This window comes from Podarcis gaigeae, assembly GCF_964106915.1.
Source record: "Podarcis gaigeae genome assembly, chromosome: 6".
Taxonomy (NCBI): domain Eukaryota; kingdom Metazoa; phylum Chordata; class Lepidosauria; order Squamata; family Lacertidae; genus Podarcis; species Podarcis gaigeae.
Window position 1 is genome coordinate 34916687 of NC_139682.1, and position 27812 is coordinate 34944498.

At 41.8% G+C, this 27812-nt stretch overlaps 1 protein-coding gene across 9 annotated transcripts; it reads left to right on the forward strand.

The window, feature by feature from the left end:
- Positions 1–1529: 1529 nt before the first annotated feature.
- PHTF1 (putative homeodomain transcription factor 1) lies at positions 1530–27426 on the forward strand. Of its 9 annotated transcripts, XR_014565897.1 has the most exons (20): positions 1564–1727; positions 2536–2611; positions 3993–4049; positions 5799–5868; positions 7685–7843; positions 9684–9849; positions 11013–11156; positions 12055–12193; positions 13920–14090; positions 15338–15415; positions 17079–17297; positions 18261–18389; positions 18821–19093; positions 20647–20778; positions 21335–21421; positions 23392–23547; positions 25037–25132; positions 25425–25550; positions 25944–26049; positions 26605–27426. XR_014565897.1 is itself a non-coding variant. In XM_083745408.1 (19 exons), the coding sequence occupies exons 2-19, from the start codon at positions 2567–2569 to the stop codon at positions 25962–25964; spliced, it is 2268 nt and encodes a 755-aa protein (XP_083601534.1). In that variant the 5' UTR covers positions 1530–1727; positions 2536–2566; the 3' UTR covers positions 25965–27426. The 9 variants fall into 9 exon arrangements, 8 of the variants coding, with proteins under 8 accessions (XP_083601534.1, XP_083601535.1, XP_083601538.1 ...); XM_083745408.1 differs by having other exon boundaries at positions 1530–1727; positions 25944–27426; XM_083745409.1 differs by having other exon boundaries at positions 1564–1721; positions 25944–27426.
- The last annotated feature ends 386 nt before the right edge of the window (positions 27427–27812 follow it).

The window sequence follows — 27812 nt, forward strand, 5'->3', positions numbered from 1 at the left end:
CAGGGGCAGGGATGGACTTTAATAATCTTTTGTAATATGGTGCCTTGTGTGAGCCCAAAATTTGGTGTCCCCAAATGAATCTTCTCAAGTTACGGATCTGCTCAATTTTTCTCCCCTTGGCTCAGCGTCCAGTGCAGGGGAACCACCTGCACTGCCCTAAATCTGGTGCTGACAGGGTGGAATAAACCATTATACTTTAGAACTTATTACTGGCTGCAAATTAGTCCTGAACTAGACTGTTCCACTGACAGTCATATTGGAAACAAGCAATATGGGAGGGTAGGGAAAATACAGCTGAATCTTTCTGTGCTGAGATGTAGGTATAAAAAAATCTGAAGAGCACAATGTTTGCTTTTCAGTGTGGCTTTTTTTTGGCGGGGGGGGGGGAGGAATAGAACGGTCATCACAACCTTGCAATCTTCCTATACTGTATACATTTGAAGCGCAAGAGATAATGCAGTAGTTAAAGAGTCTCTACCCTTTAGCTTCCCGCTTACTATGGGGGAAATCATGACCTGTGCTATTTACACCTACCAGTGGAGGAATGGAACTGTCCTCCTGCCTCAACACTGCTAAAGAGGTGAACTTCCCAGATTACCTGCGTGCAATCCTTAAGCCAAAAGCAGTGTCAGCAACAGCACTGAGGAGCCTATATGGAACGTATAGAGCTATTGTAGGGATTGGTTTTTTTAAAAATTCACGTAGTCTGATCAGCTGCATTGATCAGGCACTTATAACAGCTGTGCTTGCATGATCTTCAGAGTCCTATTGCCGAAATGGAGATTTGCCAGAGGTGCAGCACTGAGTTAAATATGAAGTAGTCATGTAAATGCTTACAGAATGGGCTGCTTAGGTTCGTGGAACTAAGAGCCACGCACCTATGAAGTGGATATTTCCCCCAGCCGCTACGTGCAAGCACCGTTTGCTTCTAAGTACAACCTAGCAGTTCGAAAGCACGTGAAAGTGCAAGTAGATAAATAGGTACCGTTCTGGCGGGAAGGTAAACGGTGTTTCTGTGTGCTGCTCTGGTTTGCCAGAAGCGGCTTAGTCATGCTGGCCACATGACCCGGAAGTTGTACGCTGGCTCCCTCGGCCAATAAAGCGAGATGAGCGCCACAACCCCAGAGTCGGTCACGACTGGACCTAATGGTCAGGGGTCCCTTTACCTTTACAGCAAATACATTTTTTAAAAAACTCATCAGAATGTCAACAGCTACAATTTTTTTGCAATTACAGAGTGGTATTTAAGTTAACAGATCAACTATTATTTTTTTGATGCAGACAACTGATGATGATGATGAGTAACTTACAGTACTTGCATGTATAACTAATTTGTGCCGTGCACCAACAAGGAACCTGGCGGAGTCCAGATGTTGACTCCGCTTTCTTTATCTCGCTCCCTACCCCCGCCACAACTGGCCAGTGCCCCACTGCCCCTCCTTTCCCCGCTCTCACGGAGCCCTTCGCCCCTCTTGCGTTTAACGCGCAACATCGCGCTCCGCCCCCCCCCCCCCCGCTTCTGCTGATCCTGGATTCGGCGTTCGGCTGCCGCTGCCTGCTGCCGACGTCCCTTTTGCCGAACGGCGAAGAGAAGATCAGAGGGGGCAGCAGCGCTCGGCTGGCGCTGCCTCGCCCTGAGCAAAGATGTCAGCTGCGGCCTTTCCCCCGATCGGGCCGGGAGCCTGGTCTCTCCCCTGGAGCCGCCGCTCCGCGTTTCCATGGTAACGGTGAGAAGCCACTGAAGCGGCGGAGGGCAAGCGCTAGGCCTCGGCGGGGGGAGGGCCGCGGGATTAGGGTGGAAACGGGCGGCTGCGGGCTCCTGGGGTAGGAGAGAGGCAGGGTGAGTGTGTTGCGGGGTGGGGTAAAGGGTGAGGCTCGGAGGGGCAGGAAAGGAATGGGGGGCGTATAGGGCTGGGCGTCGACGAGGTGAGGCGAAGGAGGGATGGAGAAGAGGAAAAAGGGAGCTCTGCAGCCACGTGTGGAAAAAGGGAGGTTTTAAACAGAGGAGTGGTTGGGTTGGCTGAAGATTGCGGCTCCCCGCGTGCAAAGGGGAAGAAAGGCTGGGAAGGGCTGCGTCGCATCCTGATCGATTCTCAATATCGGCTCGGGAATGCGCAGCAACCTGATCGATTCTCAATATTGGCTCGGGAATGCGCATCTCAAAACCCTCCCGAGAGGAGGGGTTTTTTTGTTTGCACCGGAGCATCCCTGTGGCATCACGGCGGTGATTCCTAAGCCGAATCCATCCGTAAAACTTTTTAAGTTTTCCGTTAAAAATACAAGCAGCAGCAACCCGGGAGGATTATGATTTAAAACGCGTTGGAAAATTAAAACAAGCCGTTCTTCTAAAAGCAACACCAGCATATCGTTTATGCAACAGAAAAGATTGGAGCCACCAGCCCAGCTGGACTGTTCTTGGCTGGCCTTGGACCAAGTTGGCCAAGGGCACCGGCTTCTGATGCCACCCTCAGGTTGTCCCCTGGATGGTGCTTAAGATCCTAGGCTTGGATAATGAGCTCTCTTTGTTTTATTCAGGTAATTTGATTATTGATTTTGGAGATGCCAGATGGCCTCAAATGGTGAAGATGCCATTGCTTGGTACCAAAAAAAGGTCAGTCTCGAGGCTTATTTTTGTAATTACTTTCGTCTGTTGTACAGATGTGTGTGGGTTTTGCCCATTCTGTAGGTTGTAATTAAAACTGTACCTGAAGAGGGGAAAGGAGGAGGGTTCTAAAGAATATTCATGTTTGTTTTGAACATGGTACTGCAGACTACATTTTTTGGTGCCTGCTACAAAGTTATTGTAGATAGTTTTTGTGCTTCAGGCTGCAATCCTATACATGCTTACCTAGGCATAGATTGATTTCTTAAGATGGGTGTGTGAAAATTATTATGCACAAAGTATAATTATGTATGCATTTTCCTTGATTATCTTTTTTGATGTATGATGAATTCCAATTCCCCTTGAGTCAGCATTTCCTTTAACTTATAAAATATTGAAAGGTTTTTGGAGGCTTTCTTCATAAGTTAGTACTATATTGTTTAAGTTTTGGAGATGTCAATACTCTCCTAAATTTCTGGAACCAGGAAAGCATTAGAATTTAACTACCGGTAAGCCCCATGCTGGATGTAGCAGGGATTCAGTTGCTAAGAATGGCTGTGTCATTAGGCAAAGGCAGGGATATGGGCCATTAGCAGAGGCTCTGCCAGACAGTAAGAGGGTGGGGCCTCTTCTACCTCCTTCCACTGAGAGATAGTTAGCAGAGACAAAGGCCAGTAATGGTAGAAGGATTAGGATTATGGTTTTGCCTGATACAAATTTGAGGGAAAAGGTGTCAAATCTGTATGCAGCAAGCTGGGACAGGGGGAAAGAGGGCCACAGCTTATTTCTGATGGGATCCACAACTGGTCATGGGAGAACCAGGACCCTCTTGTAGTATAATGCTGGAAGCCCTTGTATTGTAGGCTCAGGTTGTATATACAGGTGAAACTCAAAAAATTAGAATACCGTGGAAAAGTTCCTTTATTTCAGTAATTCAACTTAAAAGGTGAAACTAATACATGCGATAGGCTCATGACATGCAAAGTGAGATATGTCAAGCCTTTATTTGTTATAATTGTGATGATTATGGCGTACAGCTGATGAAAACCCCAAATTAACAAACACTTGTATGTGTAAATAAACTATACATCATGAAGACACCACTGTCTCTACTGTGGAAATATGAACCCTGGGTAAGTGCCTGTGCCCCTGGAATCTCACTTGTGGATATTGGGGTGGCATGGAACAAATATTAAAACATGCAGTTTGCCCCCCGCATTCCCTCAATGCTTTTCATGTCTATAGTTTTAAATAGTGGGATCCTGGGTAATAACTTGATAAATTACTTAATGCCTGTATTGTTAATATTTTTAATTTGGAGATGGAAGTAGAATACAGGAAGCAGTTTAGTTCCCTAGACTCCTCTTGAACTAACACAACTCTTTTTCAGATTGGAGCCTATGATCAGCAGATATGGGAAAAATCTATAGAACAAACTGAAATGAAGGTAAAAATCTCTTTTGTGAAATGACAGAACTCAAAAGTACATTGCATTTTGACAAATAGATATGCATGTGAAATAAGCATGCCCAAGAGGATTGTGTAGCATATGATATTTCCTAATTACAGTTGCCCTGATCTGATCCAACGGCTACTTGTGGTTTAGGAAGTTCTGAAGGTGCACACAAGCTTTCTACATGGAAAGCAATGGCTTTCTAGTTCACTGCAACATTGAAGACAGCTGTGCAGATGCAGCCTCATTGCCACAAGTGATGAAGTCTCTGGTTGCTGGGAATTTGATCCCAAAGGGTCAGTGGAGCTCTAGGTTCAGATTATAGTGTTATGAGAAACTAGAAAGAAGCTGTACTATGCTGAAGAACTGGCAAACTAGGTGTGTTTCATTCTGACAGAAATGAATCACAATAAAGGATCTGATCTGGACGAGAATGATATGAAGATTGTGACCTTTTGTTTTGAATAATTGTACTCGGTCAAATAACCTGTGACTGAGAGATTTGCATATCTTTGGCAGATTAGCTAAAGATTGAAATTGCCTGTACTTTAGTCTTTTTGAAATACAACGGAATTGTAGAATTAGAAGGTACCCCAAGGGTCATCTAGTCCAACCACTGGCAAAGCAGAAATCCTGCCCACAGCATAATGTTAGTACACAACAAAGTACTAGCTGTAACTGTATAGTTTCATAGGGTTGCCATACACCCGGAATTTCCTGGACATATCTGGAATAATTTGGTTGTTAGCAGTGTCCGGGTGGAAATTGGGAAATGTCCAGGAAAATCTGGACATATGGCAACCCATGTCAGCAGTGTAGTTTTTGCCGATTTTCCATAAAAATAGCCAAAAAAAGTCAACAACTTTTCTGTCCGGACTTTCACTGTTTTAAATATGGTGATCCTAAATTTCAGCTATGTGACTGTTGGCCTGAAGAGCCTAACAAAAATGTATATGTGGCATATTTCCCTGGGGGATCATATGAACATAATGAAAACTCTGCTGGATCCGACCAAAGTGCCATCTAGTTCAGCATCCAGTTCTCTGAGGGGCCAACCAGATACTCATGGAAAGCCTGCAAGCAGGACATGAGTGCATCTATTACATATTTCATATTTTTATTTATATTTCACTGCTGTTGACAGAGAGTTGTCCTTTACACTCACAAATACAAACTGATTCATTGAAGAACTGTATTATTTGCCTTTAGTTATTTTGCAGATTAAGCATAAATAGGCAACCTGAATTTCTTTAAGTGTTTAATTACTAGGTTTTTATCTACAGTAGTGCTGAAATTTTGCAGGAAAGTTCTGGATGGTTTTAGACATTACATGGAAGGGGATAGTAGGTTGTAAAATATGATAGGCTTGAGGTACTGTAGGAAACAGGAACTAGTGCAAGGCACAAAAAAAACCTCATTTCATGCCCCATGACTCCCACCCCAATGTTCTCAGGTCTTTGTACTTTTTAATATACATTTCTCTCATATTTTCATATAAAGGGTGAGCATAAAATTTGCTTTTTAAAAATAAATAAAAAGCTAGATAAATAAGTAACCTCATCTCAGAAGTCCTGTGACAGTACATATACATGCATAAGTGTAAGGAATTCAAATACCCAGAGGACATGAATGATTATTTATAAGCCAGTCTCTTTGCAAATGAGATTAGAACTAGGAGATACAAGTAGACAGCCTATTATATTCACCACAAAATCTACTCATTCTTTATGATTAAATTTATAGGGCTTCAAAAACAAACCCAAAAAGAAAGGCCGCATTCAGCCTGATCTTATAGATGTTGATTTAATCAGAGGTAGGTATTGTGTGAATAACTGCATTTGTGCTCATCATCACTATTTTACATGAGTCTGGGAGGTCAGGTAATTATTTCATCTTTTGGATAGGTATGACATTTAGTACACTTTTAATTTTATTTATCCACAAATTTCTGTCCCACCTTTCGGACCAGTGGCCCAAAAAAGCTGCTTATAATAATTAATAAAATAAAATAAAAATAGTAAGCAAATAATAGCAGGGGAGAAATCATAAAAGCTCAACACAATCAAAAAGTGTGTTGAAATCATGATTTCATGAAAACTGAAAGGAGTGGTGGGACCATAAGTGTAGGAAGATGCAGGCACAGTAAAAAATCATTTTGCAGCATCTCTGCACTTCTGAAGTCAATAGGACCAGTGATGAATGCAGTGTACAGGCTGGATTAGGTTGGGAGAAAATTGCCCTGTAAGTAAACTGGTCCCAAACTGTTTTCAGATTTATAAGTAATAAAAAGTGTTGTGAATTGGTTCCGCAAGCCAATTGGCAGCCAGTATAAATTGCTTTCTAAAGTGTATTACTCCAATCTTGTTCAAGTGACAAATAATGGCCAGGCTGCTCCATTTTGCATCAGCTGAACTTTCCAAACACTTCTCAAGGGCAACCCTATGTAGAGTGCAGTAAACTAATCTAGAAGTGACAAATGCATGTGTAGCAGTGGCCAGATAGGCTTTCTCCAGAAAATGGCACTCCTAGTACAACCAACCAAAGCGGTGCAAAAACTCTCCTAGCCCCAGCCGGTATCTGACGATCCAGCAGCAATGCTGTGTTCAGGAGCACACTCATAAGGATCTGTTTCTTCAAGGGGTGTGAAGACCTCAACCAGAACAGACTAAACACCTAATCGTATCTTTGTTTTCCTACTTACTGATAATAGCTTTGATGAAGCCTGGCTTTGTTAGCTTGCACCTATTCTGATGTAATGGAAAGGGAAATGTGGGTGAAATCAGCATGTTGATGGCATGCAGTCCCGGTGTGATCTCCCACTTCATGTAGATCAGCCTTCCACAGCCTCTAGATATTTTGAATGCCAATTCCCATCAGCCCCAGCCAGCATGACCAATAGTCCGGGATGATAAGTATTGCAGTCCAAAACATATGGAGGGTACTACATTGGAGGAAGTTAATCTAGATGTTAAATAGAGTAAGATGGAACCCTTCAGGGACCCCGTTGGCTAAGCAGGTGAACAACAGCCTCCCAATAGTATATCCTGGAACCACCATTTCAGATAGGATTAGAACTGCAGAAGAGCATTCTAAACTGCGCTAGCAGAAGAGGTTTACACTTTACATCTTGCTGTCTATAGCAGGGGCAGGGAACTTTTTAATTTTTATTTAAGAGCTGCATTCCCATTTGGCCAACCCTCCAGGGGTTGCATGCCAATGGTTGACATGGCCACACCCATACAACCCATGCAGCATACAGGCACATGTTCACTCTCCCTGCTAAGCAATTGGCATGGAAAACCTTTGAAGCCAGATTGCTGGAGGGTGGGTGATCTTCCTAGAGATTGCAGTGGGGGAGGGAGGGTTAACTGCAGAAATGCTACCCTTTAGCAACAATTATTCAGTTACATGACCTCCCACTTAGTCTGAAATGATACTTCCCTGGTGCAGGTTTCACACTTTATCTATTTATAAGAACTAGTCCTGAGTGGCCATGAAGTTTTGCAAATATTTTCCTACATCCACAATTTTAAAGGGAGTCTTGGACTGAGTAAGGGAGGAAAAAAGTCTAATGGATTTTCCCTTAATTCCCAGATAAACTACCTGTGTTTTTCATGTATGCTTTCTAGGTTCCACATTTGCCAAAGCTAAACCTGAAATCCCTTGGACATCTCTAACAAGAAAAGGGCTTGTGCGGGTGCTTTTCTTCCCCTTTTTTAGCCAGTGGTGGATACAAGTAACTTCCTGGCGTATTTTTACATGGCTGCTAGCTCTCTATCTCCTACAAGGTGAGTAAAGACTGAGATTATGTTAGAGTAGCTTTAAGGGAAAAACAAGATGACCTATTTTAGGATGGTATAATCAATCTGATCCATCAAATTTAACAGACCTGCTCCAGGGAAATAGTTGGAGGAAAACTTTTGCAAGCAAAAAATCAAGAAGTCAGGAATCAATCGTAAATCATTCTTCACTTTTGCAGCTTGGTGGTGCATTTGCTCCTTAACATCTTGGAAAAGAAGTGGTTTTGAGAGAGAATCTGTCCCTGTAGCTCATCTTCACAGACGTGACCTGGTAGAAATAGCAGTCTAGGATTCTTGTCTGCTTGCTTTTGAGCTTGCTTTGCAACACTCTCCTCATTTCTGTCTCCCCTTCGTATCATTTCCCTTCTATTTACATTTTCTGTTTCCTTTCACTTTCCTCTTTGCCATCACTGACCAGCTTTAAATGGACTTTGATCCAATGAGGAGGAAAGAACAAAGCTGGTCATGGGGTAACCTTATGATCACAGAACACAAGCTTTATTGTGTGGACTGCAACAGCACTTGATAAACACATTGTTACCTGATTTTCATCATTTATCCAGTTCTTTTCAAAGTGAGAGAAAAGTCATGCAAATAATTTTGTTGTAAATTATCCGTCTTAATAATATACCAGCCATGGTGGGAATTATGAATTAGAAGGAATCTTTATTTAGTTGGGAGTCTTTTTCCTAAATATTGTCTTTGTACCAGACTCTACTCCATTCAGGGATTCCACTGATAGAGTGTAATGCTTCAGAGTGCTTATCACAGCTAGATTAAAAGTTTAAGTAAACACTTTTGTGGAGAGCATGTTGTCAGGTATTTGCTTTTCCATTAAACAATTCCAAAGCTGTGTGCTGTTTGTTTGAGACTTAATTGAGAATATAAGCTTGTTATATTATGTGCCATGTGAATGCATATATGTTAGAACTGGCTATGATTAAATTTTAATTGCCACACAATTTGTACAGCCTGTGGTAAGATATATTAATAGATGTTTTGTGGTATAGCTAAGATTATAGGATGTGGTTTCACATATAAAGTTCCTATATGGACATTGAAAATGATTCAAGAACAATTAGGATTATATCAGGTAATTACTCCCATTTTGTTAGGAAATGATCTTACAGATTTACAAGATCTGCTATCATACCCTACATTTCAGAAACAACTAGAAGTTAAGAAGTTGGGAGAACAGGCCACATTAGAGTTATACTATAGAAACCACATTATGACCGGCTAACCAGGTGAGGGTAGCCAATGGGTCTCAAACCTTCAGTGAGTTAGGGACTTCCCCTGTTTGTAAGTATCTATGCTTCCCATTCCCGCTTGAAAAGTAGTCACTGCTTTGCCTTGCAGAAGCATTCATGTTTGGTTGGCTGGAGAGAAGCTAGTAAAGGAAGTTTCCCCCCTTCCTTTTGAAGGATGAAACCATCCCATCATCAGCACCTTGTTATCCGTTGTGTGCTCAGCCAAAATCAGCAAGTTCAGGTGTGAGAGTTTCCTAGAGAGATCTCTTCCATGTGCTTGGACCAAGCAGGATTGGCCCCCTTTTGCATCAACTGCAGTGGGGGGAGATCCCCTGCTAAGTGCTGGCTTTGGATGTGTGAGAGAGTGCCCTGTAGATAGTCACCAGTCTTCCAAATATTCAACCCAGTCAGATGGGTGGTATATAAATTATTATTATTATTATTATTATTATTATTATTATTATTATTATTATTCACTTGATTATGGCTCCCAGCATTAACAAATAGGTGTTTTTATGTTGTATTACTAAAATAAAGGTTTGCCTGGCAGACAACTTACATACATTTTTTTTCTTCAGTCATAGCAATTGTGTTGTACTACATGATGCCAGTTGTGAGTGCAAGTGAAATTATTGGACCATTGTGCCTTATGCTGCTGATGGGGACTGTACACTGTCAAATAGTATCTACACAGTTATCGAAGCCATCAGGAATTGATGGAAGCGGTGTTGGACGGAGAAGGAGGTGAGAGAGCAAAGTCAGTAGATTGGAAAGGGTCTCAGTTTTTAAGGTGCTTGCTGGAATTAGAACATATGGTTAGGCACTACACTGGTACCTTGGTTCACGAATGGCTTAGCTGACAAACAAATTGGCTCATGAACGCTGCAGACCCAGAAGTAAGTGTTCCAGTTTGTGAACGTTTTTTGGAAGTTGAACATCTGACGCGGCTTCCGCAGGTTCCGCTTGAGTGCAGGAAGCTCCTGCTGCCAATTGGAAGCTGTGTCTTGGTTTTTGAATGGTTTTGGAAGTTGAACGGACTTCTGGAATGGATCAAGTTTGAGAACCAAGGTACCACTGTACTTAAATGTCACCTTTTTGTGTCCTTGAGTGTATGTAAATTCTCCCTTCCATGTTGGCTGGGACTCCTAGCAGAGGTTATAGGGTTGGCCTCTACACTTGTTGTGATTTGATTCCACTCTTAGAGGTTCAGGCAGAACATGATGACATGAACTCTAGGGTGGATGTATCTGTCATTTCTTGAATGAAGCAGTGCATTTGTATTTTCAGTTCTTACTGCTATTACAGGCATTGTTGGGGATTTAGAATTCTCTTTGAACCCACCCTGCTTCCAAGTTCAATAGGACTGGGAAGTGTTGGAAGGAAATGAGATAGGATCATATAGGTGAGGAGTGATGTGTACTGCGATAGGGCATATACAGACCAAACAATGTTCATCATTCCAGCCACAGTGGCATTACCAAGACTTCTTGGATCTGGGAATTTCTAAGAACACATCTTGCTCCTTTGCAAGTATTTCTTTTTAAGAACACTGGGAAGGAAATTTGGTATTTTAATGGTTCCACAGAAATGCCAGATTCAGCAGTACATGCCTAGACCCTTGGTATTGTCTCAGCCATATCAATCTACTGCTGAGAGAAGGCAGAGAGAGAGAGGAAAAGAAGATTTCATATATAATCAGTACATTATGGTCACAATGGATTATCTCCATTCATGCTCCCATGTGTTTATCTGACTCTACCCATGCACACACAGCCACACACACTAAGTTCACACTGGTAATGTTTGTCTTCCACCTATGTAATATGTGTCAAGGATTCTTCAAGGAGTGAGAGTTTGGCCATCTTACAAAACTCTGATCTGTTGCTAAAACATTTTTTCTAATGTAGGAAAATGCGAAAATTTGCAGGAGGCGATGGCAGCATTCCATACTCTTCCTTAGACAAACTCAGCAGATCTGAGGAGCCGTCAGAGTTTTCATCCAGAATCAGCAGCTTCTTTGACTCAGTATTGCGGAGAAGGAGCAGGGAGGGGTACGGTTGGTAGTGTTGGCTTGTTCCGGAGGTAGCAATTATATATATTTTTATCTAATATTTTTCTATCTGCTGACCTTGCCTCTGTTACATCATATTCTAATTTTATGGAATGTTGTCTTTTGTAGGCGATTTAGTTGTTTTTATTTAAATGATGTAAGTTGGCCTTGCTTAGGCATGAGAAGCATGACACTCAAGAGAGTGCAAATGGTTCTCCTCTACCCAGTGCTATTTTTCTAGAAAAAGAGGTGCCTGGAACTGTGTTCTGGTGAGTTCCGACTGAAAAAAGCCGCACCCCTACCGTCATACTTTGCAGTCACCCTGTCAAGATAGATTAGGCTGTGGCAGTCCCAAGGCCCTTCATGGCCGAGCAAGGATTGAAACCTTCATCTCCCCAGTGATTGTCTAATACTCTAGCTACTGTACCACACTGTGATTTGCCTCTGAAATGAAGAGAGTTGCATTGTTTTTCTATGTTCTCTTTGGGATAAAAATCGAGGTGTTATTGAGAGGAATTAATACTCTCCCAACTGGTTTTCAGTCAGACAGAGGAATTATTTTGTTCATCTTTTTTAAGAGTCCACTTTTAATAGCAATGGGAAATTTCTCTTGTACATAATTATGTCTGGCCTGTTGCCCGTGCCTTCTCCAGGGATTTGAAACTTTGAAACACTTTCTTTTATTTCCAAGAAAAAGAAAGAAAGAAAGAAGCCAGTGAATGTGTGTGTTTATTCTTTTGATAGAAAAGGAAATGGCTAATTCTGTAATCCCTCTGCCATTTCTTGATTTTATTATTATTTTTATTATTTCGTGTATGGATCACTTCCTATGAAGCATCTCAAATTCACTTTAAAAATGTGTAGAAAGAAGACATGCTATCTAGCATTTCCTTCCTTAGGATTAAAAGGGGAAGACGGGTAGCGGATAAAGGGACTGAAACAGAACATAGCAGTGGTGTGAAACGCCGGATTTCCAGATCTGACCATAGCTTGCAGCGGTCCAAGGAGGCGGTCTTACCTAGTGCAGAAAAAACCCTGGTAAGATATGATATGAATTTGATGCTTTAGTTTTCCAGATGCAAATGTCAAATGGGTTTTGTAGGAATAATGATATATATCACAACCCCCCACATATTTCAGAAAGCGTGGAATACAGCTTTGTAAAATGTACTTTGTTGCTGCAAGCATGGATCATTAAAATGATTAGCCATTTATTTAATCATGGAAATAATATATTCTGCAAAGCAATTTCATCCTGCCTAGATATTGCTCAGAAAGTCAAAAACCATGTCTTTTTTTTTCTTCTGTGGAGTTTAAATCTGTAAATTCCCTCAAGGGAAGAGATTAGATTGAGGCTGCCATCAAACACCCTTCAGTCCCCGCTTTTGGATTGAGACTTACCCCTGTTGCAAAATCACCTAAGAGGCTACTTTGGATGAAGAATTGTTTTTGTTACAACATATTCTTATTACTAGGGACACTGGTGGCGCTGTGGGTTAAACCACAGAGCCTAGGGCTTGCCAATCAGAAGGTCGGTGGTTCGAATCCCCACGACAGGGTGAGCTCCCGTTGCTCGGTCCCTGCTCCTGCCAACCTACCAGTTTGAAAGCACGTCAAAGTGCAAGTAGATAAATAGATAAATAGATACTGCTCTGGCAGGTAAACGGCGTTTCTGTGCGCTACTCTGGTTCGCCAGAAGCGGCTTAGTCATGACCTGGAAGCTGTATGCCGGCTCCCTCAGCCAGTAAAGCGAGATGAGCGCCACAACCCCAGAGTCGTCCGTGCCTGGGCCTAACGATCAGGGGTCCCTTTACCTTTACTTTATTCTTATTATTTACTTTATCATTATTCATTACCTCTCCTTTTTTTAATTGCTTTATTGATTGTAAAACAAACAAACAAAAAGAAACAGTCAACAAAAAACCCAAAGGTTAATACGAATTACAAAAGATAAGTTAATTTCGTACAACACAACTTCTGTTATGACTTATATTACCTCATTATCTCTTTTAATCCTACCTTTCCTCCAAGGATCAGAGGGTGGCACATGTGGTCCGTCCCCCCCCCCACAAACTTTATTCTCAGAACACACCTATAATGAGTGATGAAAGATGAAAGTCAGTTACTGACCCAATGTCACCCAGTGTGTTTCATGACCAAGCTGAGATTTAAAGCCCCTTGATGGTAGGGATACCTGCACTGCATCCAAACTCCTTCAACATGGTAGATTACTTTGCCATGCTACCATGTAGGAAAATAGCAATGCAGGTTCTTCTGACAGCAACTTAGCCCTCTGTCTCACAGCCTGGAGCAAATGGCAGTGCTTTTAGGAGAGTAATAACCATGCTGATAACCATATGTCGCAGAAACTAAAATTTTGGTTGCAATTCCTCTCCTTTCAGTTGTTTGCTTGCACAGTGGTACCTCAGGTTAAGTACTTAATTCGTTCCGGAGGTCCATTCTTAACCTGAAACTGTTCTTAAGTTGAAGCACCACTTTGGCTAATGGGGCCTCCTCCTGCTGCCGCTAATTTCTGTTCTCATCTTGAAGCAAAGTTCTTAACCCGAGGTACTATTTCTGGGTTAGCGGAGTCTGTGACCTGAAGCGTATGTAACCCAAGGTACCACTGTAGTGTTTAGTTGGTTCTATTAACAAGCAGTTTTCTACTTACTGGTAACTATTACACAGATTATGCTACATGAACATGCCGAGTTCGATCTGCATGATGTTGACTAGCTTTCATTCTAACTTGTACTCTTTTCAGGTTAATGCCAGGCGCTCTGGGGTTTCTGATGAGCTGTCAAGTGAGGAGGATACAGATGCTGTGAGTCAGAACATTTTGTTGCGCAGAAGTGTAGAAGGTGCCCCTAGTGAAAATCAGAGCAGGAAACCTTCTGTTACTACTTCTACTTCTCCAAACCAATCAGTATCACAGGTAAGTTACAGTTTCTGTAACAGTGATTGCTGTCTTAGAGAAGTAATTACTCCACTTCCACAGACCCAGGTTGGGTGTCATCTTTGATCAGAAGCAGCTAGAAAATAAGCTGTTAAATTTTATTTGATCCTAAAGCCCTGGATTAAATGCTGCCACGTTGTTAAATGTATTTCAACTCCTCAGTACTTGGGGATGCCTGAAAATGAAATGAATAATGCTTATTGGGAATTGACATAAAATGAAAGCCACTTTTTCTAGTATATTTAATGTATTGATACGGTTTGTGTTCTAGATGGACATAATAAAATGTAAAATAGAATCACAGAACTGACACTGACATCTAGGATGACGCCTTTCTGTTTTGGTACCCTTTGGTACCCAAAGGCCTTTTCTGACTCGCTAACCCTGTAGACTCAGTAGTTTTGCTTGTTCTAGAGTAAACCCAGAACGAAACATGAGTTTAATGGTACTTAAAGAAAATAAAGCGTAAGGATTTTAGACATGAAGATAAAAATAAATCTATTAAAAAGTACTTCTTAGATAACAGTATTTTCAGATGTTAAGGATAGGAGTAAGTAGTTCAAGATTAGAGGCTTCACATTTCTAGCTATCTAAAGTTAATTTTAAAGCAAAACTCATTTGCTGTTGATGAAAGGAAATAACTGTTCAGAAAAGTTATATAAGAAGGTCCCTCTTCTTATATAACATCAAGGTGCCTGCGGTGGCAGCAGAAAAACAGGAGGTGATGGTGGCAGCTAGAGTTTGCAGTTGTCATAGGCTTAAAGGAAATCATTTGGCTATTTAGATGACTTCATACACCTGCATTTTTAAAATTAAAAATCCCAGCTATTGGAGCCTTATGCACAAGGAAGTAATGCAAAAGTATCACTTGATATATCAATGCTGTTAGCTACGCTTGCCTTTTCATTGTACACTTCAGAAGTATGGATGGCAAGATGTATGTATCTATGGTGGCTCCCCATGGGTTTTAGAACCCTGATTTTCCAGCATTCTACAACTTGCATAAAGACCCCACTTCACTTTCTGCAAGTTGGAAGGCAAGAAGAAATGGCAAAGTGAGGTGGTGAAGGAGCAAGATTAGGACTAAGCCCCCACCCCTGGTTATGTTTATGTAGGCGTGTGTGCCTACACACACTTTGGACAAGAGAAATGGGAAGATAAGAAATAGTACGTTCATTCCCACATGTAAAAGTTCTGCACTTACTGTCTTTTGTGGTCTGAGGCAGATCAAGGAGGTCGTGAAATCTATGCAAGACTCTGACAGCATAGAGGAATCGGAACTGGACGCAACAGTTATTCATGAGGTACCAGTTTACCCAAAAGTTTAGATTATTACAGTATGTCACATAAGTTGAAGAGTCTGGATGCAGATAATGACCCTTTTTGAATTTGGGGTTATCTTTAGCCCTATGCGAGGAAGTAGTTGCTGATTTTTTTTTATTAAATGACATGACCCTTTCAGTGCAACTTTAATTGGGTATGTGATGATGGAAAATGAAATGAATGACACCTGTTTCCAGTTGAAACATGCTACTTTATCTCAATGTCTGCTCCTTGCATTGTCTGAAAAGGCACATTGAGCAGTTCATAGTCAGCAGAATGGGAATAAATATGTGCTCCTTACTCTAGGTATACCTGTAGCTGACTCAAATATTCATCAAGCTTTGCTATACCCAATTTGAGACTCAGAATGCATTCTTGTTGTAACGGTAAAATGTTCTTCTGTGATGTACCACTTCTATTTAAAAGCGAACAAAGGAACAGGCCAGTTTATTTTTAGGAATACAAGATTCTAAAGTGTATAGCCCACTTAGTTTTGGAGGTGAAAAGGGAAATCATGACATTTTATATAGCATCAGAGTGGAGAAATGGGAGAATTTTGTTGAACTTTGAATGGCTTTTTTCATTGACTCTTCAACAGTGGGGATCTCTTGTTTTCACCGCTTAAAAATTGGTTTCTACTGAGAAACTCCATTTTGTTAAAGCTCTCCACTGACAATAAAAATTCACCCCAAAATATCACACAGTGCTCTGTGACTGGTGTTCTTTGGACACTGATCTCTTGTGTTAAGGCAAATATGTTGCTCTTTCCTTTCTAAAACCAAATTTATTTCTGTATGAAATAAAATTTAAATCTCTACCAATCTGGAGAAAATCCTCTTACCTGCCTTCCAGCACTGGCAAGTCATAAAAATGTTGACTTCACTGGTGCACTGGAGCTTCAATGAATCTATTAAAGCAGAAAACTAGCACATAAACTGGTTTATCTAACACTATTTTTTCTGCTGCAAAATTAAATTCTGGGCAGGTGAAGTATCCCTATTCTTAGCTTGTCTCTAGGGTCCTGCATTGCATATTGCAATGCTTCTGGATGTGTATAGGACACATTTGTCTATTGTGTTTGTACTTTGTGGTAGTGCCCATGTCTCTCTCCCCCCGGCTTTCATTTTATCCTCACCAAAACCTTGTCAGCAGCCAGTTTGGGAAAACGTGATTTTTCCAGGATACTTGAAGAAGAGGAGGAGAGTGTTTTCAGTCACAAGTACACCACTTGAGAAGCTAGTGATTGTAGCAGTTGCCTGGTATGCATTTCTGCAATCTGTGATTGAAATGCATGCTCTTTCTTACCACTGAGAATACTTATGCTTGCTATCAGCACCCTATTCAGTGTAAGTACATGAGTTCAGCATGATTCTCTGGTCCCTGGAGGGCACGGTTATGTGATTCCCTTTGCAGGGGGACTTTGTAGAAAATGCTAAGCTAGCAGACCCAGTGAAAACATATGGCAGACAATTCTAAACAGAGGAGGAATCTGTACATTTTTCTTGCTAGGAATAGGATTGGGCTTGTTTGCTGTGTTGCAGCTTAAATCAGTAAAGCATTGTACAGGGGCAATTTGGGCCTCATTGAAGTGGCCATTTAGTGACTGGTCTCAGCTGAATCAGTTGGCATGATGTTTCCTTGTAGGAGTCCAGATCCTATCATAGTAGTGGATCTCGGAGTGGCAGTGCATCCCACAGAGACTCATCCAGCACCCGCCATGACTCTGAGACGGAAGATGTGCTGTGGGATGATTTGCTTCACGGGCCTGAGTACCGCTCCTCCTACACCAGTGACAGCGAGGGAGCCAAAGGAAAAGAAGCAAAGGGAAGCAAACGTGATCTGAAGGAGGATGTTTTCCAGCAGGTCTGTAACATGCGAAGTGTTTTCCCCATCGCTGTAAATTAAGTGAATGAAAAGCTAGAGTCAAACTGCTAAAATCTCCCCCTCAAGCAACAGGGCATGAAACTCCTTTGTCAGGAGTTTCTGTGCACAAAAGTCACTTCTCTTTGCCATTTATCTGGGAGTGTAGCTGGGTTTGTGGTTCCGTTCTGGAGTATTCCCACTCAGCAGGAAACAGAGTGTTAGCTTAGGCACATTCTGCTAGATGGCCTCAACGATACAAGGGCAGGGCTAAGGAGATTTTCATAAATGGCGTGGGAGACTTGAATCCTGGTGCATGGCAGTGATCTTTCAAGTGACAAAGTCTCAGCAATGGCTGTGGGGCATTGGAGAGTTATATTCCCTAAGCCTCCTACTAAAGAAATTCTTCAAAGTGAAAGGAGTTTTGTTTGTCAAATTGGGGAAAATTTCTGATATGTACCTGTGACATTAGTACAGTTTGCATATGAAATAAATGCACTCTCTGGGAAAGCATAAGTATAAAATATTGTGTCCTTCAAGTGCTCAGAAAATGTGGTACTATTGGTGGAAGCCATGCTGATTCAAGGCAGCAAATGATAAAACAAGCGTGTATTTATTGCGCAAAAAAGATTTTGAGGAGACTCAGCTTATAGGGCCTCATAGATCTGGTGAAAGCTTCTTGTTCTCAGAATTACTTCGCCCTTCAACCTGCATAATGTTAAAGCCATCTGTACGTTATTATAGGCAATGATGGCATCCAAAGTGTGCAGTAAGGATAGAGCCTGGGGCCTTGAAGGGTGTTCATGCATATTCAAATAAGGTCCATCTCTTGAACAGTGAAGTTTGACGTCTTAGTGGCAAAGTGTTTGCTAATGTGTCACTAAAGCTACTGTTTTGAAGCTATTTTTCCCCATGTTAGAGACAGATTTTCCAGAATGTGGCTCCAAGATGCGTTTTCTTCCTCAGAACCACTTGTTCTGGCTACAGAACACAAACCCAGCCTCTACCAAAGTGAGTGCCCTCATCTGGGAGGGGAATGAGTGCAAGAAGGTGGACATGTCTGTGCTGGAGATCAGTGGGATCATCATGAGCAAGGTATGGGTTATGTGCATTGTGTATTTTGGGAGGAAAAACGTGACATTTATTTTCTGTGCATTTTGGGTCAGGTTTAAAATGCTATCATTGCTTTATACAAACTATTAAAATTGCTCCAAGTTGTCCCCCACTTTAGCAACTTCTGCTGAAACATGACAGGTGGACTGTGATATGGACACCCAAAACTGGGGGAGAATGCAGCAGCCATTTAATTGTAAGGAGAAATGTGGTCAACAAAAGCTTACCATAATATATGTGTTTATTTTCAAGGTGCCACAAGACACTGCCCCCACAAAACAGATTAATGCTGCTACCATTTTGGAAATTGCTATGGGGAGAAATGTTTTTTTTTGGGGGGGGGGGGCTAACTGTTACAATGAAACATTTCTTGCAGGCTGTGAAATTTTGCTCTTGCTTTCCCTAACCAATAGGTCAATGCCTATCAGCAAGGAGCTGGTTACCAGTGGCTGGGAAATACTGTTACTATTGGCTTAGCTTTCCTTCCATTCCTCTATCGACTCTTCCACTCCAAGACCCTGGAGCAGTTATGGTCCCTTTCTTTAAAAGAACTTTTATATATCTTTTGCGGGGCTCCCACCATCCCTCCGGTCGTCGCCCTTTCAGCAATCATCTTCCTTGAGCGCCTGTGCCTCACCTGGATGTTTTTCTTCATGATGTGTGTTGCCGAGAGAACATACAAACAGGTTGGTCTGAACAATCAAGCCTTGGGGCAACTAGTAGGCCAGAAATGCCATGGCAGTGAAATGGTTGCCACTGAAAGCACCAGCCAATTAATAATTAATAATTAATACCCCACCCATCTGGCTGGGTTTCCCCAGCCCCTCTGGGCTGCCTCCAACAAAATATTAAAATACAATAGTCTGTTAAACATTAAAAGCTTCCCTAAACAGGGCTGCCTTCAGATGTCTTCTAAAAGTCTGGTAGTTGTTTTTCTCTTTGACATCTGGTGGGAGGGTGTTCCACAGGGCGGGTGCCACTACCGTGAAGGCCCTCTGCCTGGTTCCCTGTAACTTGGCTTCTCACAGCGAGGGAACCACCAGAAGGCCCTCGGCACTGGACCTCAGTATCTGGACAGAACGATGGGGGTGGAGGTATACTGGACCGAGGCTGTTTAGAGCTTTAGCACCAACACTTTGAATTGTGCTCAGAAACGTACTGGGACCCAATGTAGGTCTTTCAAGACCGGTGTTATGTGGTCTCAGCAGCCGCTCCCAGTCACCAGTCTAGCTGCATTAGTTGTAGTTTCCGGGTCACCTTCAAAAGTAGCCCCACATAGAGCGCATTGCCAGTAGTCCAAGCGAGAGATAACTAGAGCATGCACCACTCCGGTGAGACAGTCCAGGGGCAAATATAGTCTCAGCCTGTATACCAGATGGAGCTGATAAACAGCTGCCCTGGACACAGAATTGACCTGCACCTCCATGGACAGCTGTGAGTCCAAAATGACTCCCAGGCTGCACACCTGGTCCTTCAGGGGCACAGTTACTCCATTCAGGACCAGGGAGTCCCCCACACCCACCCAGCCCCTGTCCCAAAAAACAGTACTTCTGTCTTGTCAGGATTCAACCTCAATCTGTTAGCCGCCATCCAACCTCCAACCGCCTCCAGGCACTCACACAGGACCTTCACCACCTTCACTGGTTCTGATTTGAAAGAGAGGTAGAGCTGGGTATCATCTGCATACTAACACCCAGCCCAAACCCCCTGATGATCTCTCCCAGCAGCTGCATATAGATGTTGAAAAGCATGGGAGAGAGGACAGAACCCTGAGGCACCCCACAAGTGAGAGCCCAGAGGTCTGAACACTCATCCCCCCCACCACTTTCTGAACATGGCCCAGGAGGAAGGATTGGAACCACTGTATAACAGTGCCCTCAGCTCCCAGCCCCTCTAGACGGTCCAGAAGGATGTTATGGTCGATGGTCTCCTTCACTTCCTTTCTCCCAGATAGCCTCTAGTATCACAAAATGAGTGTGATGTTTGTTACCAGGTTGCATCTTTCCCCTCTGCATGCAAGTGGCAGCTTGTGGAAAGAGTCTAAATGGATTATGTTTTCCTCCTCATTTGACACCTTGCAGTAATGTGTTTCCTAATCTGGAGAAATGTTATTGAAGGTTTCCTTAGCATATTGTTTATTAACCTGACTGCAGTAATGGTAAGAGGAGGATGTGGTTGTGAGTCCCAAGTGACAGCAAAGTGCAGTTTGTCATGACAGAAACTTACTTTTCTTTTACAGCGGTTTTTGTTTGCAAAACTTTTTAGCCATATCACTTCTGCTCGGAAAGCCAGGAAGTATGAAATCCCTCACTTTAGACTCAAGAAAGTTGAAAACATTAAGATCTGGCTATCACTCCGGTCCTACCTAAAGGTACGTCTAAAAGCATTGGCATCTCAGCCTAAACAGAAGATTCCAATTGCTACTGTATGTTTTCAAAGGAGTGAGACTAGCCCTGCCTCTTTTGTACAAAAACTATGAAAGAGCCTGCTGCCTAGGACTGTGCGGCTGTTTTCAAGTGAGTGCTTGTTCCACCAAGCACTGAGTGAGATCAGCCCCATCTCCCTTGTGGCAAAATCTAAGGAAAGGACCTGCCACAAGGGATTGCATGTTTCCCTTGGTGAAGAGGTCTCTTCCCGGAGAGAAGGCATCAGCTGGCAATGGGCTGGTGCTTAGCAGCAATTTTTGATAGCTTTGAATCATGAGTCAGTTTTGAACTGCATTGTTTGCTGAGTTGTTTATATGCTATTGTGTTTTTATGATTATGTTGATAGAAAATGTATGCCATTTTCTCAACAATTTTGAGCTCAAAGCAGCTCACAATAACAATAGCACTAAAATTAGCAAATACTGAATCAAATTGAACTGTTTCTGTTCTCTTTCTTGCACACTTTCCTGCTTTTATAATTCAATTTTTTTGTTGTGGCAGAGGCGAGGCCCACAGCGATCTGTTGACGTGGTTGTATCTTCCATCTTCTTATTGGCTCTTTCCATTGCTTTCATTTGCTGTGCACAGGTAAGATCTCAATAATTATTTGAAGATACAATGCTGATAATCAAATTTATATATCAATACAGTACTAATACAAGCATCTGAATTTGGGTGTATGATGCAATGTGAGGAGTGTTCCACCTCAAAGGGAAGAGTTTGAAAATTTTCTATTTAAAGGACTTGAACTAAAAAGCTGGACCTGAATTTACTTGTTTCTTCCTCCTTTTCAAACATTTTTTCAAACATCACTTTAAAAAATTGTGATCCAATGGGCAGGATCCCCCCCCCCCCAGTGATGTGTAAGCTGTTCCAGAGGAGTTCTTTGACTGAATAACAGGATAAAAACAATTCTCTCTCTTTTTTAAAAAAGTAGGTTTATAGCTAAAATTCCTTTTTGATTTGGTACATTTCCTCTCCACAGAGGAGAGACCTTTATAGAGCAGGCATGGGGAATCTCTGGCCTCTGTGCCTAATTAGGCCCAACACACATCTTGTTAGCCCAAGAGGCAGTTTCCCCCAGACCACGGCCACTTGTCCCACCCTGAAAGTTTATGTGATGTCAGGTGAGTGACAGGTGGAGACACAGTTGCCCGTGAACAAGTAAGAACCTTGCCACCCGACCCTACCCCACTCACCATTCCCCTCCCCCCTCTTTTCTTCCTAACCTAACACTGTATGTAACACTAATGTCTCACAAAAAATAAAACAGATCTGTAGAAAACGCATCTTGAAAAAAGAGACAATGCACGTTTTTTCGTAAACTAAGAAATCTTTAATAAAAAATATATTTTAAAAAACACAAGTGGGAACCTTAAAGTGGCAATGCACTCCCAGTGGTGACACCAAGCCTTCCTTACCAATGTACTACCAGTCAGCTAGGATTGCTTATGCTAATAACCTCCCCATGGCGGAACTCCATAGTACAGCTCATCCTAGCAGAAAACAGAGGTTGAAGTCAGTGCCTATCAGCTCCCTGGGAACTCTGTAGTCAGCTGATCCTTCCAGGGGCTTGCAAAGAGCAGACCAGGGCTCTTTGGAAGCCCCTTTCACCTTGCAAAGTGCCCTGTTTGGTGCTTTGAAGAGCCCATAATCAGCTGATTGGTGCTTCAACTATGCAGGGTTTTTTGTATACTCCCATCACCTTACATGTGAGGTGGTGGCTTCACCCAGGCTTAGGGGAGTTAAGGATCTGGCCTGCTAGCCTCATCCAATTCTCCACCTTTGTTATAGTGGCTGCTTTACATGTACTGGAGAAGCACCCAGCTGTTCTTTTATATAATGCAAGCTGTTCTAAATGACACTATAGAGAAGGTAGTATCTAAACTCAGTTACAATAATTTCAGCTTTTTGCTTCCTTTAATAATCTATTTCATAACTGACAAGATATCCCAATACAACTGAACACTGAACTCAAGTGACCAAGCATGGTTTAAAGCACCAAGTTTGTTCAGCTAACAACTCAAAGTTTGTTCAGCTAACAACTTAAGTCTTTGGTACGGACACTTCCCACACTATCAGCTTTTTCTCTTCCCATAGTTTAGGTTCCTTGCTAGACTAGAGACAGTCATTTGTTGCAAGATACAAACTCACAGGGGCATAATTCTGCCCTTGCTAAGCCCTCCGCTGTGACATATGATTAATTCAACTGAGAAATAGGACAGGGAAGATGCTATTAAGCTAATAGGGCAGGTAGGAGGAGTTATTTACATTTTCCTCACCTGCTAATTCTTTCCTACAGCCCCCTTGCATTTCTGTTACTTTAGGAAACATGTTCGAGATTATTTTTTGCTTTTGTGTGAATGATGTGGTCTTCTTGCTGTGCAGGCTCTTTAAGTGCCCTACAATTTTTTCCCTAAAGATAATCAGAGAAATATTTAAACAGGTACACAATAGCATTGTGAGAAGAAATAAACGAAGTCCCCATTTTGTGCTATAGCAGTTGTTACAGCTAGTAAAGGGCAGTTTGCTGATTTTGTTGTGTTTTCCCCCCACAGGTTTTAAAAGGTCACAAGACATTCTTGAATGCTGCTTACAACTGGGAATTCCTAATCTGGGAAACAGCCCTGCTTCTCTTCTTGTTGCGTTTGGCATCCCTGGGCTCTGAGACCAACAAGAAATATAGTAATATTTCAATTCTACTCACTGAGCAGGTATTTTGCCTAACACCTACCCTTCTTGTCATAATAGGCTATCAAATACATAAACTAAAATTGATAACCTGGGGTCTGTTCACTAGAAATTATTTGCCACTTTCAGTTTGCCATTCATGCCTGTAAATTGTTAGAATTCCTGCTCCATGATTGCAGTCATGGGATTTTTGTCTATCACATGACAGTGTATGTTTTGACTGCAGAGTGGGAAGCGACGAAGACAGGATGTTTGTGTTACTGTGTTCCGTGAAGTGGGACTATTGTCCTTTGTTCTTTTTCTCTTTGCTGTCTGATGCTAGAGAGAGAGGGAGCCATGTTGCAATGCTCCGTGTGTGTTTATATGTAAATAAAGTAGATTAGTCAAAATGCTGAGTTGCTGAGGTCTGTCACGCAAGGTGCGCAAACTCTGCAGATCCCTAAGTGTGCTGGTGTCGGTTGGCATCGGTCGCTGTGATGTTCGGGCTGAAGAAAGCTTTTGAAGCTCCCGTACAATCGACCAGGAGGGAGGGAACATGCCAGTTGGGCATGTTTCTCTGCCAGGGTCCTACTTGAGTGTAGGCTGAACTTCTGACATAAATATCCATACTCTGATCTAGATCTTTGCACAGTTCACAAGTTAGTCTGTTACTTACCAACTTAAATCTATATAAAATGAATTTATTAGTTTTGAAGAACAAGCTGGTTTTCAAGCCAGGTGCTTGAAGATACTGGGGTCATTTTGTTAATGACTACAAAGTGCCACACTTGCACATTTAAAATGTAACAAAATTTCAGTGTTTAATTTTCATCTTTCAGACCCAGTGCATGGTCTGAAGGCTCATGAGGCTACTGCCTTCCTGAAGCTAAGCAGGTCTGGGTCTTGTCAGTGCCAGGATGGACGAGTCCTAGGGTACCAGATGTATGCTGCCTTTAGTTCTATAACAAAAGGCAGGATATAAATGATGCTGTATCCAATTCCTTGTATTCCTGCCCCACTACTTTTCCTGCTGCATGGACTCTTAAAACATACCCTTCATGAAGCACCTGTCTATGCAGCCAAGATTTGTTTAGACACCTGTCTTCTAAGTCTATCATCTCCCTTTCTCTGAGGTACCCATGTTTCCGGTAGAGAGACTAGCTTGTCTCTCATTTTGGTGCTAGGGCATATTGTAATTTGCTGACCCTCCTTTGGTATGCAGGCAAATGGTTAATTTTTTTGGGGGGGGGGGGTAACTTCAAGCCTTTTGTGGACTGCATCTAGGTGTGTGTGTATTTTAAAGCTCCTTGTGGGAGCCTGTGTTTCTGCTGCTTTGCTTATGAGTTGATGAAAAGCACCATGCTAATAAAAGGGCAAGTATTGTTACTTCAGTTAATAGTGCCTAAGGCTAAGGATGGATGAAGAAATGTTGCTTATGCTGAACATGCCTCCTATCCCTCCTATCCCTATAGGTGAAGGACAGACTTGGATCAATAAAAGATGTGAACTGTTCTTTTTTAAAATCTGTTGCAGATAAACTTATATCTTAAGATGGAGAAGAAGCCAAACAAGAAAGAACAGCTCACACTGGTGAACAATGTCTTAAAACTTTCTACCAAACTCCTGAAGGTGAGCAGTTCAGAACTATGTAACTCTTTGCCTATTTAATACTTGATAAAATGATGTTTGACCATTTGAAGGGTTTTTTTGTGGTGCCCATTTGGGAAGGGGCAGAGCACATACTTTGCATGAATGTCTCAGGTTCAGTGCTTGGCATTTCTAGGTAGGGATGGGAAATGTTGCTGTCTGAAACCCTGAAGGGTCAGTGTGGACAGTACTCACCTAGATGGTCCACAGCGTAAAGCAACTGTCTATGTTCCTAAGCAAGACTAGCCCGTTAACTTTCCTTTTCTGATGGCAGGAGTTAGATACTCCATTTAGACTGTATGGCCTGACAATGAATCCCTTAATCTACAACATTACTCGTGTGGTGATCCTGTCTGCAGTCTCTGGTGTTATAAGTGATCTACTGGGATTCAACATTAGAGTAAGTATTGATATGTCTGCATGCAGATTGGCTAGTTCAGTTTGGTGTTTTTCTATACTCAAGTTCATACTCTGAAGTACAGCCTTCCCTTCCTATGGGCTTGGTGATGCTGCAACAGATACTGTTACCAATGAAACCAGCAATTGGGCGTCACGATTCTGGACCTTCAGTTTGAAAACAAACCAAACCAAATCAGAGAAGGTTGCTCAGTTTAAATCATTGGTTTCTGTTTCTTCATGTGTGTAGCCTGCAATTGAACAATGATCTGACAGTTGTTTGTATATGCTTTAAAAGGCTTATTTTTGAACTATGAAACTACGGTTTTTAAGATTGATTTTTAAAAATTCAATTGTTAAGCTACTCTCCTGATATAATGCCTACTTAATTTTTTAGTTGTGGAAAATCAAACCGTGACTTGAAGAAGAAAGAAGGTTGGGCCCTTGTCCAGTGCCACAAGAGTTATTGGCAGTCCTGCCTGGGCTTGGAATGGCATTTGAAGGTGCTTCTCTCATTTTAGTAGTCGTCACATCTTATGTTTTTCATACATTCTGTCAAGACCAGAATAAATTAATTTTATTCTCAGTGAGGCCATAGCTTGAAGAAACCTTAGTAAACGGGCTTCTTAGAATAAAGTTATCTGACAAACCTGCAGCTCCCATGGAGTGCAGTAGTATGAAATCATACAACAGATATTTGTTGCATAAACAAAAGCACTGCATCAAGCCAGTCATTTTCCGACCTGAAAAGGCTTGCTGTTAAGTCACCTGTAAGGGGAACAGAACTTAATGCATACTACGAACATGTTAAGGGACATGTTTTTAAAATGAGGCTGAGCATGGTGCTATGTTCTAAGTTCAGAGAGGTGCTTGTTTTTGGCAGAATCGCCTCCTTTTGGTAGCTTGCTCTTGACCTACTTTAAAGTGCCTCCAATAAAATTTTCTTGAATGGCACTAGACTTAGCAGCAGAAGCTGCTGGAGGCCTTGCCTACTGATGTTGATTTATAAGAGAAGGAAATTATATACTCAACTTGTGGTGATGGATTTTTATCTCCAGGCATGCAGCGGTTGCTTAGGAACACACAAACAGCTCCAGAAGGTGGTTTACAGTAGGTCTGCCACACACACCAGGAGAGATGATAGTTTTTATATGATTAGCATTCTTCAAATAACTCATTATGTGAACTCAGACTGATCTGAACAAGCAAAGCAATCTCTCCATGAGAGAATACAGCAATGTTTATATGCTTCCAGAGAGAACAGAGTACAGTATTTAAGAGGCAATTAGAACCAAATTTCTGCTGGGATAGATTACAACACCCATTACTGGCATTTAGCTGCACGGAAAGTGGGTTGGACCTGAAAATTTTCCCACTACAGGGAGCTATTGATTAAAGAACTTTACACACAATCCTTCCCAAGTAGGGTAAGTATTAGGGCTGTGGACAGCTTCACACAAGAAAATTTTCTATAGCTGTACTGATTTTCACATATGGTATACATATGGTTTACCATACATAAATATTTAGAACCTACATGGCAGCTTCTGAATGTACATGCAGCAAACCCATATTTCTATGTTTTTCTATATGTGATACTATAATTTTATTCCTGAATCCACATATAACTATGTGAAGTAACTCTAAAAGGGCTTACCAAATTATCACTGAGTGGTTGGTTGCTGTCACTAGTATGTATGGAATAGTTGAATATTTTTAAAATCAGCACTGCCTGTAGCATCTTAAGCAAGATATACTTTGTATATGATACTGTTTATACAAACAGCTTTGTACAAACTGTTTATTGTCATACAATATTCTTCAAGTCCAACTAAATGTTAGTAATCTGGATGAATAAAACAAGTAATGTAAACATTGAAGTTTTGCTATGTTCTTTTCTGATGGCAACCACTGTGTTTACAGGTAAAAGGGCCATTTGTGAGAGATGTGTTGGCTGCAGGTGGAAGGTTAATTTTACATTGTGCTACAGCTGTGAGAAAAGTAAAATTAAACCTTTGAGATGTTTCTACACAAGCAGAAGCATGAACAATGCTATTGAGCCTACGTATTTTAGAATTTTTGAACTTGTACCTTCCTGCTGTTCATGATCTTTTACATCCAATCTAGAGTTATAATGTAGCAGGTGGATAACAGTCTGACTCTGCCCAATAGTTTTTTGTGGCCCTGCAATCCCTCCCAACCATTTCTCTTACTCTACATAATTTGATTCTGCAATGCCAAACAGTTTTGTGATCTCCAAAATTTA

What these genes read in the sequence shown, in the direction of transcription:
- PHTF1 (XM_083745408.1), top strand. Translation starts at nt 2,567, where the DNA reads ATGGCCTCAAATGGTGAAGATGCCATTGCTTGGTACCAAAAAAAG. An exon ending in CAAACCAATCAGTATCACAG is followed by an intron (nt 14,091 to 15,337) that starts GTAAGTTACAGT and finishes GGTCTGAGGCAG; the next exon opens with ATCAAGGAGGTCGTGAAATC. An exon ending in CTTTCATTTGCTGTGCACAG is followed by an intron (nt 21,422 to 23,391) that starts GTAAGATCTCAA and finishes TTCCCCCCACAG; the next exon opens with GTTTTAAAAGGTCACAAGAC.